Here is a 12,999-nt window from a genome sequence, read left to right on the forward strand (position 1 = left end):
AAATAAAAATTTTATACGAAAAATGTCAGTAGCAGTTTGTAAACAGATCTCAGGCAAAGTGCCATGAGGCTCTGTCCTTGATGCTGTCTTGTTATTAGTGATCTGTGTGGAGCTAACTAGAATCTGGGAGAAAGATAACTAATATAATATGATAGATGCCAGCATAAAAGTTCAAAATGGTGTTGACAGGGTAAAATATTTTTTGAAAACAATAATAAATTTGATTTTTTGAACAATTTCAGGAGCCCAGGGTAAGGGGAACTTGATAAGGCATCAGTTCATGTGAAGAAGTCATGGAAGATTCAGTGGACCACAAACACAGTTTGACCAATAATGCTATGAAGTTATTAAAACACACACACACACACACACACACACCCACAAACTAATCAAACCTAGTGCCCTGTTAGATTGCATTAATCAAAGTCATCAAAATCTGGAAATCAGTTTAAAGATAATCCAATCCTAACTTGACTATGAGGTACAAATCAATGAGTTAAGACTATAGGGTGCAATCTGGAAAAATCTCAACTGCACTCTGGGCTGGTCAGTTGTAGTGGGCACCGGTTTGCTTAATTTTGGGCTGTACTCTTTGAGGGAAGTACTAACAGATGTCAAAAGCACTAGAGTGTGCAGAGTGCTGAGGGATCTGGCCACTGAGTTATTCACATACTGAGGGGAATTGAGGCTGTTTGATCTGTAGAAAAGAGGCGAACAGTAAAAGAATACGTATAATCATCTGCAAATAAACAATTAGTGGATGTCTTTAGGGCTAAATAGCATAAGAAAAGGGTGAAAGAAGCATGAAAACAAGAGAAAGAAAAAGGTTCTCCAAAAGCTAGGCCACAATGAATAGCCTAAACTTAGCTTCTATGTCCTCACTCTAGTGAAGGAAACAATGAAAATAAATTATAACCATACATTGTGGCCAGGGTTCTCAGATGAGGAACAAGGTGCTTTGAGAACACACAGGAGGATTGTGTATGTTGTCTAGGACACCTTTCCCCCACCATTTCCCTTTTGCCTGGAACTCTCATGCTCATTCTTCAGGATCTAACCATAGATGCCTCCTCTTTGAAGAAACCTAGCACAGCCTCTGATGCATAGTAGGTGCTTAATAAATATTTGTGTTTTTTTATTTCCATTTATTTTTGTAATAGCATTGTTTTATTATTAATAATAGTTCAGTGTTTTCTCAATTTACACAAAAAAGGATGTATATTATAACAAGTGAGTCAATGCATATTACAGACTAATAGGACATCATGATTATATTTTAGTAAAAGCAAACAAGTAAGCAAAACCTTTTTATATGTGTGTTAATTATTGTATATATTTGTATAAGCAAAGAGAAAAAGTGTAGAAGAATATACACCAGGCTCTTAACAGGGAGCAAATGATCAGCTTTGGCTTTCTGCATCTTAGTGCTAATGGATATTTGTGGAATGGATGAATAAGCTCTGCTAATAATGATTAAATGGATTGGCCTGCAAGATAGTGAGCATCTACTGACCCTAGAGGACTGAGCGAATACTATCCTGCTCAAATCACACACCCTGCTGTTTGTATTTTATTTTAGCTACATTTTGACATCTGGTTAACCTAGATGGTTTCATAAGTGAATTAAAAACCAAGAGAGCATAAATAATCAATTCCTGTTCTGTATCCAACATGCTTAATAGATTATTATGCCATAATTTCCTCTTCTGCAAATTAAGAATAATAGACTTTCTGTAAGGATAACACAATTAGACTGGCTAAAAAGGCACTTATGTTCATAAAGTACTAAGGAGTTGCTGAGTACAAGTGAAAGCTCTCTTAATTTTTCTTTTGTAACATCCATGCCAACTGATTATTCTGCAGAAAAATTTGTGCATTATAAAGCACTGCTATGATCTACTTTAAAGTTAAATATATAACCCTTGAAATTCACATAACCCTTGAAATTCAGCCACTGTCCACTCTCCACTCTGATGGAGGGAAAAGCCAAATACCAGGCTATTCCTAAAATAGAAGCTTTTTCATGAGTTTGCATTGTGGCTAGACTGTCTATGGGCTCCTTATGAACCTTGCTTGAGTCATTAGGGCAATTTAACGATCAACTCGACATTCAAGAGAAACTTCACAGGGATGTAGCCCAAGCCCACATTTTACTATGGGCTCATACAACTTGGACAAGTAAGGGCTGGACTGTATCTGAGATGGCCTTCGGGGGTGAGGGAAAGGCAAATGTTTTCTGAAGCCATATAGATTCTGTAGGGTATTTTGCACAAGGACCACACACTATTTCTCACTTCCCCCTAATAGCAGAGCATAGATGTAGGCTTACTCCTATGATTCTATGGTGGCCTCCTTTCTCCTGTCTTTAGTTTCTGACTGTCTTGCATTCACTGGTACTCAACTTATGCTCATTGGCCATTTCCTCCAGGCAAGAAATCAATGAAAAAGAAAGGAAGATTAGGAGATACCTAAGTGCCTTCCCTCTACTTTCCATTTACGCCTGTCTTTTCTCGACAGTGCCACCACAATCATCAAATTGTGTACTCTTCATAAGCTTTATCTTGATTCAGTTTTTAACCTATAAAATGGAGGTAATAGTGATACCTAACTTCAATGATTGTTTTGAAGATTGAATAAGTAATTTGTTAATAAAATGCTTAGAACATTGCCATGAAGAGCAATCACTCATTAAATGGTAGCTATAATTGATATTAGCAGTATTAATATTATTCAATTATCATCCCACATTTATTTTGTCTCAATGAGGACAGAATATCTTGAGTGTTAACAGATGTAAAGAAATGCAAAAGTAAGAAATAATTAACCAGCCTTATAGCTGTGTTAAAGAAAACCTCACAAGAAGCCTGAATTTCCCAGTCTATTCATACGCACTCGTCATACAAGGAGTTACTCAATTAACTGCATCACTGAAACCTGAAGTGATGTGATAGCCTGGCCTTGTTATTCATGTGGGCAGAACTCTTTAACACATTCTCTCAGAATGGCAAAAGCATCGTTTTCTCTTTCTCATCTCTTCCTGTTCCCCTCTCATGTATACTTACCCTCCATAACTGAAATTATCAAGCTTTTCCAAGCACAGTCTTAGACACACAGACCCAGCTCCGAAGGTCACAGGCCAAGATGGAGACAGTTCAGCTCCCCCTGCCCCAGAGTATTGAGACCTGGGATGGATTGTAAAAGGCTAGAACTTGGCTAGAGAGATGCCTTGTATCACTTGGACTGCTTACATATTTATACAGCCCCTTTTGGCAGCTACAAGGGCTGCAAACTGCCCAGAAAAAAAAAAAAATAGAGAAGATAATTACTGGATTTCATAGTGTTCTAAAATGGCAGGTATGAACTAAAAACTTAAATTTTCATTTTGGTTTACTCTCTTAGGCAGATGTATTGTTTATTTAACCAGGGACAATAGTTAATGGTATATATGCATTTCTAAGAGTTTTTCTGAGTATATTATCAGTACCAGATACTTAGTGACGTTTATACCATAAAATCTGATTATATTATCAAAGTCATTTCTTTTACAATTGCTCTACTAATGACTTGAAATAATAATTGAATACAGTCAACAAATTTGCTTATAAAACAATACATAAACTTTTGAGCAGTTGAGCTATAGAATACATTAGATGGGGGAAGGACCAAATTATTCTTGAGCATAGTGGCTCATGACATTTCATTTGCTGCAATCAATTGACACCATATGTTCATTAGCATAAGTCCAGAAGCCAGAAATGTAGGTACCTATTCACTGTTTTGTTTTGTTTTTAGTTGACACATTTCCCTTATTGTACTTATGGTTTTTTTTTGTTGTTGTTGTTGTTGTTTTTGAGACAGAGTCTCGCTCTGTCACCCAGGCTGGAATGCAGTGGCATGATCTCAGCTCACTGCAAGCTCCGCCTTCTGGGTTCACGCCATTCTCCTGCCTCAGCCTCCCTAGTAGCTGGGCCTACAGGTGCCCGCCACCACGCCCAGCTGATTTTTTGTATTCTTAGTAGAGATGGGGTTTCACCATGTTAGCCAGGATGGTCTTGATCTCCTGACCTCATTATCTGCCCGCCTCGGCCTCCCAAAGTGCTGGGATTACAGGAGTGAGCCACCGCGCCCGGCCTACTTAAGTGTTTTATTGTCCTAATTCTGGCTGATAAAATGTAGTTAAACAAAGTAATTTCACAATTTCATTTAACAACATGAAAGCAACTTCGGCATTGCATTGAATCTTAAAGTCTTCCTTCAAAGTAACATCTGTTTGGTAGAAATCTATTCCACTTTATTTTTTCTAGCTGTATTCATAATGCTGGTTTTTATCAAGTATGCGTCCTCTAAATATGGCATACACAAATGGAAACATTAAAGACACTTAAACACTTCATCAGTTTCCCCCTTCTAATAATATTGTTGAGGTTGATCTAAAATGAAAATTCAGATAAAACAAGAACGGAGACAGTAAGAATAAAAAGAAAACAAGACAATTGGACTATCTGTGCTTGGTGTTTCTAGATGATTAATAACGTTATGCTAAGAATTGGCCATTTGTAAGAGATTGCCATATGAGGTAAGTAAAATGAAATAATTGCTACTCTTGAATTCTGCTTTTAAGAAACTGATTTCAAAAACTTCATAAACTCCAGTTAATGATTTGAATCATACAGGCATATATATGTCTATAAATATATGTTTGTACATACACATAATATGCTATGCTAATAAAGGAAATACCTTCATGAAAAGTCATTTCTTTTATTGAATGTTTCAGATGTACATCACCAACACAATCAAAGCCAAGGGAACCAGACTTGCTAAGCCAGTTCTATGCTTGGGCTTAATGTGTTTGGCATTTCTTACTGGACTCAACAGAGTAGCAGAATATCGAAATCATTGGTCAGATGTTATAGCAGGCTTTCTGGTTGGAATATCTATAGCAGTATTTCTGGTAAGTACAAATTTATTTATATATCATTGGGTTTTTAATTAACTTGCATAATCACCTATGAGAAAATACAAGTGTGAATCACTGGGTTTGTCTAAATGTAGTATATCAAACAAATCATTCATTTAAGTATATAAAACAAATCATTTAAATCATTCATTTCTTCCTCATCCCCCATTTGTTCTGCCACAAGTCAGGTTTGGGGATGAAAAAAATACAAATCCTATATTTAAAGTTAAACAATATATTTTCATATAAAATAGAGCTGGCCTAAAAACATACTGTCCCTCCCAAATAGTTTTTAAGACTGGGTAAAAACTGCCTATAATATTTTTTAAGGATTTATAACAAACTTTATATAAATCCTTAAAAAATGTTATAGGCGAGTTTCAGGACTGGTTTGGATATTTTTTAAAGATTCCTCAGGGAAGTTGGCATGCTGGGGTATTGAGAGAATCCCAAAGTCCCCTAGTGCGTCCCTGCTGTACTCTCCTTGAGCCTCCATGTCCCAGTGCTAGCAGGTCAGCCTCACCTGTGAGATGAGGCATTTTACATCAGTAACTAAAAACTCATGAATAGTTTCCAAGACCATACCATGTCAAATCATATTTCACCGCATAGTGAAGAGCATACACAGTGACTTCTCATGAAGTAAGCATTCCATTTATACTCTTATTATAAAATCTTCTAGGACTATTTCCATAGGTTTTGGTTGTTGGAAAATGTATTTTAGTCTGACTTTAGAATTCATCATTATTTATTTAACCAGAGGCAATAGTCAAGGGTTTGTATGCATTTCTAAGTATTTTTCTGACTTATTATCAGTACCAAATACTTACTGTTGTTTATACCATAAAATCTGATTATACTCTTAAAGTATAGTATAAGTTGTGAGTGTATAACATTTTATAAGTATGAGTATATAATAAACAGCCTGAACTTCCCTCTATTCATGTGCACTAATCATTATCAGTATATCACATTTTACCCAAATGAAACAATGTGTAGACTATGAATCAAAACATATTTTTGCATTGACACATTATAATTTAAAAAATACTTTATGTCCATTTTGATTACATTTAAATTGCCCTTACATGTAACTTAACTTTATTAGCCTCATTTTACTAGTTAATAATCAGTAAGCAAACACTTCAGTGAATCTTTCCAGCTACCAAATGTTGAAACATAATTTATGTACTGGGCATTTTAAATAAGTTATTTCCTCTAGAATCTCCTGCGGTAAAGTAGTCACCATGACCTCATCCTGTGCTGCTTTTTTTTTTTTTTTTTGGTGATACCACTCTCTGTGATTCCCAAGGTCCCTGGGAGACTTAGACTCAACCTTCTGTCTTTCCTGGAGATATCCTGTAGCCTCGTGAGAACTAGGGCCCTGGCTTGAACCAAAAACTTTTTTTTTTTTGCATTCACTCACCACAGTTGAAACTGGTTAATATTCAAAAAGCAAAACCAACAACAAACTTTACATAAATCCTTAAAAAATATTATAGGCAAAGCCAAGAGCATACAAGTAGCCAAAATTTCAAAGCACTAGTGTCAGATGCAACTGTGTTTCAGCTCTGTGGGTCCATAACATCTTCACTGGCATCTCATCAGCCTTCTTGTTTATCTGTGGCTATTGCCACCTTCCCTATACTTCCAGTGAACACCTTACCTTACAAGGCCAACCTCAGAATGCTGGTGCCTTCCAAGTCGCTTCCCTGTCTGGTGAATGTTGAGCTGAGCTCTGGATCCCCCTTGAGCTCAAGACCCTCCAATTGCACATGTTGAGAACGTTTCATGATAGCCCTTTGAACATTCCCGTACTCTCAGGAAAATGACTTCATGAAAGGATTATATGTAAAAACTGCCTATATAATAACTAAAAATGCATTTATGCATTCATTCACAACCATTTATGAATGTGAATGCCTATAGGTATATTTAAATGTGGCTAAATAACAGCCTCCCTAAAGGATCATTATAAGGCTCTATAAAGGTTAAACAAAATAGTGCATGTTCAGCTAATGAGTGACATGAATGACTGGAAAAAGTTCCATAAACTATAGTTTGCTTCCTCTCGGTCCCTTTTAACCTACGTAAGATTTGTGTTTTGAAAATGTATTTGCAGGACAATAAGACAAAGTTGAGGATAGAAGAGATGGGTTATGCAGAACCAGGGAAACAGGATGGTGCAAATTGGCCCTCAGTGGCACAAAGAGGGAGGATATCCATCATGTCCTCCAGGATATTTAGGAGGTGGAATGGTTTGGAGCCTGGTGGAACATGGAAGGTGGTGTGGACGAGGCACAGGGAGCCTTCTATGATGATTCCCAGTTTTCTCATTTGGGAAACTCAACACATTTATTCTAAGCAGTAACTCCAGCTCTGGACTGTAATATGTTGTAATATCCTAGGGTGTTTCTAATTATCTTGCAGTGTGTGCAGAATTCTAAAGTGATGCCAAAATAAAATTAATGCTAATCTACTCCAGGTCTCTATGTCTCAGTTAAAGGAACCCAGACCACCCAGTCACCCAGACTCAATGCCTAACATTTGCCTTTGGCTCCTTCTCCTGTTTCATTCCACACACCAGTGATTCATTTAGGCCAGGTTCATTTCCACTATAAAAATATTTCTTCCGTGTCTTGTATCTTTGCTCTCTGACCATAACTTTTGAATTGTAGACATTATTGCTTCTTACTAAAATAGTGAGGCCTTCCCTGAACCATGTTTAAAATGACTTCTCCTCCTTGAGGATTCCTTTCCTTATTCCTTACTTTACTTTTCTAAAAAGGATATTCCAACTTTTAATATGTAATATTAATTAATGTGTAATAAATTACTGTGGAGTATACCATATGGAGCATTTTTGGTTTTGCTTTGCTATCAATCCCACTAGAATGTAAGCTCCCTGTGAAGTCTTTTTCTTTGTTTTGTTCACAGCATATCCCCAATAACTAGAACAAGGTCTGGTACAGAGGAAGTACTGAATAAATATATGACGAATGAATTAATACATGAAAGAATGATTAAAGAATTTTCTATTTACTTCCCAGAGTTCTTTTAAGGATTAAGTGAAATCACACATGTAAGAAGTGAAGCCTAGTGCAGACAAGACACTGAATACCACAGTCTTCACGTTTGATGACTATATTCAAACCCTTTACACATTTGAGATTTGGCTCAGACAAGATCCAATTTCCCCAGGAAGTTTCCCTGATTGGCTGATTTTTCCATTTTTTCCTGAATTTCTACCACTCTTTCAGTCTGTCCTCTTATAATTTAATAAGGAATTATGTGCTGTGTTAATTGTATTACTCTTATCTCATGGGCATTTTGTTTCAGGTTAGAGAGCAGAATCACCATACTTAGCAAAATACAAGGCAAATACTATTTGAACAATATTTTTAGATTGATTGTGATATTTATGACAGTGTCAGGCAGAATAGCTCAAGTTTATTGAGCCACAAAAATAGTTTGTCATGTTATCATACACAACAATAATAGTTATTGTGCTCTTTACTACATTAATGCAATTAACCCTCAGAACAGCTCAGTGAAATGTTTTTATTGTCTTCATTTTGCAGGTTTAAAAAAATTGAAGCCTGATTATATAAAGTAACTTGCCCATGTTTACAAAGTTAGTAACTGAGAGATCCAGGATTATGATCCAGACCAGTTTGACCCCAAAGCCCATGCACTTAACCCCATGCAATAATGATGTTTCATTTGCCACAAAGAATGAAAATGAAAAAGAATGGATCAGATTAAGTTATCATCACGACAGGAAAAAGAAAATATATATGTAGTGATGACTTACTCATATCATCTTGGTAGGAGAGAATAGAATTACAAGAATTATACACGCGGAAGTCACTAATGTGAAACCAGAACGTCTGAAAGCAAAGTAACGTTAAATTATATAAGCACATCAGAAAATTTGAGAATTTCTGTCCTAGATGCTTGCTCATTCATTAATCTGATCCCTCACTGTGACAGTGGGAACACAGCAGTGAGCAAAAAAGAGCATCTTTGCATTTGTGGAACTTGGAAGAGACACATCAATCAAAGTATTACTTTAAATGATGTTTAATTTCATACTAAGTGCTCTGATAAAAATAATCACAGCTCCATGTGAGCAAAAAGCAAACAAACAAAAACAAAATAAACCATCCCAGCTAGGAGTTCAAGGAAGGCATCCATGAGGAAGTGAAGCTGAGATGAGATATCATGGCTGAGTTAGGTATGGCATCCAAAGACAGTGGAGGTGAGGAGTATCTAAACAGCAGGAAGTGAAAGGTAACAGAAAGTGTTTTGAAAACAGAGAAGGCAGGCTGCAAAAGTGGGGCTGGGCCAGAGTTTACACATTAAGAAAAACGGAAAGCCAAGCCATGAATGGCTTTAAGGGGGTAACATAATCCAGTTTGCATTTGGAAAGATCATTCTCACATTATGGTGGAAATAGAGGGGCCAAGATTAGATTTAGAGAGATAGTTTAGAAAGCTGTGTAGGAATCCAGGCAACAGGTGGTAGTTGCTTCGTTTTTGGAGTTGGTGGAGGAGATAAAATGAAGCAAATATAAGAAATCAAGATATTTAGGTACCAAGATATTTGGAAAGTAACATTGAGCAGATTCAGTAACTGGTCAAGTATAAGAGGTGTAAAGGATTAATTCAAGTTTTTAGCCTTGTGAATCTGTATTGGGGCAGAGGTGGGTGTTGGGGGGTGGGGTGGCATGTTGCCTTTCCTTGAACGTGTCCAGAGAAGAGATCAAGTTTGGAGTGGGTGCTGGAGGGGGCAGATCTTGAGTTTAGTTTTGAGTAGTTGTTAAATTGTCATACCTTTGCCAGACAAAGAAATGACGTTAACTTAGTGATCTATTGCAACCTCTTCGTTTTCTAATTGATAAAACTGAGACTCAGAGAACTGTCTGAGAATGTATAGACTCAGGCATGCTCAGAATCAAAAACTATGTCCCTCACTTTTTCTTATCACCATTTTTACAAACAAGACCTCTGTTACATATCGTAAATGTTAGCAGACAAGACTTATTAAATATTGGAATATAACTCTACAGAGGATTAGGTAATTTCTTTCCTAATAATTAAAATACTAAGAGTAAGAAGAATAATCATCGTTATTATTGTTGGCCAAAATTCTTGATTATATCCTTTGTATTTTAGAGCAGTGGTCAGTCAGCCAACTGCAGCCCACAGACCAAATTTGATCTGCTGCCTATCTTTGTAAAGAAAGTTATATTTGAATATTGACACTCGCATTTGTTTATAAACTGTCCGTGGCTATTTTTGCACCAAAAAGGCGGAGTTGAATAGTTGCTGCAAAGGTTGTAAGGCTGCAAAGCCAAAAATATTTACTGTCTTCCTTTTACAGACAAAATTTGCTTACCTTATCTCTAGAACAATCAGTATCTGTTAGACCTTTGTGGGGTCATGAAGCTGGTAACATCATGAGGTAGTAACTTTATCAAGTATCCATCTCCAAGCCCTTACTGTCCCTTACTTTAAAGATCTTTAAAGTGGCAACTACAAAGTTGAGGTATCAAATTATCAGGCTTTGATCTATGTTTCTAATCTGTAGTTCTTCTGGGAAGTGGAAGGATAAGAAATCTATAACAATTTGCAAAGAAGTATTTTTCTGACATAAAATCTCAGTAGGTGTTATTATTTTGTAGATTTGTAAATTTTACTTAAAAACTGGAAAGCAACCAAGATCTAATTGATCTAATTGGCCTTTGAAGATATTCAGTAATGAACTCTACGAAAGAAAAGGCTTTTCAGTGTAGCATTTGTGAAAATATGAAATGTAAATGTATAATTATATATTAAGTACTTACTTTACAAAATGAATGTTAGGTTATAGCTGCAAATGAGGCCTGTATTTTGATTTGTAATAGAATATGAAACACAGAAAATAAAACTCAAGAATACCTTTACCAAGAATACCTTGTATATTGTGTAAGCAAACAGTAGCAAATAATCTTCCTGGTATGTTTAATTCATTATTTCTTAAATATGATTCACCTGCATTAGAAGCTTCTCGAATGCATTTTTGAAGTGCCAACTCCTAGGCCCCATTCTTCATTTACTAAATCAGAATCTTTAGGGGAGGGCTTAGGAATATGCATTTTTAACAATGCCAAAAATGTATTTTTATGCACATTAAGGATGAGAACCTCTGGTTTAGTTCAAATTCTGTCACCTGTGAGATATAATCCATTGAAACAAGGGTCAATTTTCTTTTCTTTTTTTTTTTTTTAGAACATCAGGCTTTTTATTTTTTATTTTTAAATTTTATTATTATTGTACTTTTAGGGTACATGTGCACAACGTGCAGGTTACATATGTGTACATGTTTTATGCAGAGGGTTTTCTATTTCAGTGGTAGCCCCAGTAAGCTATTGTTGGATTGCCAAGTATATATGGGACACAATAATAGACGATAAACTAGGTTAATTAAGGGATGCTGCTAAATTAGAGAGTACCAATTGTAGAAGGTTTATTATGAATATAATGATACTGAAGCAATGAAAAACAATTAGCATTTAAATTAAGTTGTAGAATAGCCATATTAGGAAAAGGTTAGCTTGCTATGAATTTTTATAAGGTTATGGTGTTATGATTGATTTGAGCATTGACTATACTTCAATGTAATGAAAATTTTCGAATAATAAAATTGTCATAATTAAGTGAGCTACATATTAACTGATGAATTTTCTTAAACATATCTGCATTGGAGTAGCTATTAAAATTTATACAATAAACTTTACAATAAATGAATATAATAAATCTGGATATAAATTCATATACGTGTAACATTTAAGTAATTTTAATACTTTCTTACATGCTTAGATTTATTAAGCTCCTCAAAAGGCTGAAAGTCACAGTGAGCACAGTTTGCTTTAACTGTAATTGTTTTCTGAAATTTTAGGTTGTGTGCGTGGTGAATAATTTCAAAGGAAGACAAGCAGAAAATGAGCATATACACATGGATAATCTGGCACAGATGCCAATGATCAGCATTCCTCGAGTAGAAAGTCCTTTGGAAAAGGTAACATCTGTACAGGTGATTCACAATTTAAATTCTAAATTATAATAACTAGAGCAAATGAATCATTATTCCTGTATGTATATCTGGAGCATGTCCACAGAGTTTATGTTGATTTACTTAGTGTAATGTGATATTTAGCAAGAATTTAGCCACTAAAGAGATAATCATAGAAAAATATATATCACATTTAAAAAATCTGTTTGTAGGCCGGTCACAATGGCTCACATCTGGCCTGTAATCAATCCCAGCTCTTTGGGAGGCCAAGGCAGGCAGATCACTTGAAACCAGGAGTTCAAGACCAGCCTGGCCAACATGGAGAAATCTCATCTTTACCAAAAAAATACAAAAATTAGCTGGGCGTGGTGGCATGCACCTGTAGTCCCAGCTACTTGGGAGGCTGAGGGACCAGAATCACTTGAACCTGGAGGCAAAGGTTGCAATGAGCCAAGATCATGCCACTGCAGTCCAGCTTATGCAACAGAGTGAGACTCCGTATCAAAAAATAAAATATCTGTTTGTCTTCCTCATGCTAAAAGCTGAGGAGTACCTGTGTGTGAAATCCATTTAGTACTTTGCTGTAGTTTCTAAATAAGGAACATTGTATGCTGGTCTCACACATAGGAACAATAAGATAGTTTTACTTGAGGATATATGCATTTTTTACAAAATATATTCCACACCTTCCATGCTCCATTTATATGAGAAAGTACTCAGCACAATGCCTGGCACACATTCACGGTTCAATAAATATTTGTTGAATCTCAGTGCACAAAGGTCTGACATCAGGAAAACACCAGTCGTGCTCTCCTAATCAGGGAGATTCTGAGACTCCATTGGGCTGAATGCGGCCAGAGGGTAGCACTTGGACTGGTAGGCCAAGGCCTCATTAGGCACGGCAGTGAGCACAGAAACCAGGTAAATACTTTTCTTGAGACTTTTGTGAACCACATAGGATAATATTTCCTAAATGCTGGTGC

At 36.1% G+C, this 12,999-nt stretch overlaps 1 protein-coding gene across 5 annotated transcripts in view; it reads left to right on the plus strand.

The window, feature by feature from the left end:
• The window catches only part of PLPPR5 (phospholipid phosphatase related 5), a 114,667-nt gene that overhangs the window by 78,081 nt on the left and 23,587 nt on the right, over nucleotides 1-12,999 (plus strand). For 3 of the 5 annotated variants that reach the window (XM_054685238.2, XM_513585.9, XM_063799164.1), the window contains exons 4-5: nucleotides 4,778-4,954; nucleotides 11,903-12,022. In XM_054685238.2, the coding sequence (XP_054541213.1) occupies nucleotides 4,778-4,954; nucleotides 11,903-12,022 (297 nt within the window). Of the gene's footprint in view, nucleotides 1-4,777; nucleotides 4,955-11,902; nucleotides 12,038-12,999 lie in introns of all 5 variants that reach the window. The other 2 variants (XM_009426028.5, XM_063799161.1) reach the window with 1 other exon arrangement.

Source organism: Pan troglodytes, chromosome 1, assembly GCF_028858775.2.
Source record: "Pan troglodytes isolate AG18354 chromosome 1, NHGRI_mPanTro3-v2.0_pri, whole genome shotgun sequence".
Classification (NCBI taxonomy): domain Eukaryota; kingdom Metazoa; phylum Chordata; class Mammalia; order Primates; family Hominidae; genus Pan; species Pan troglodytes.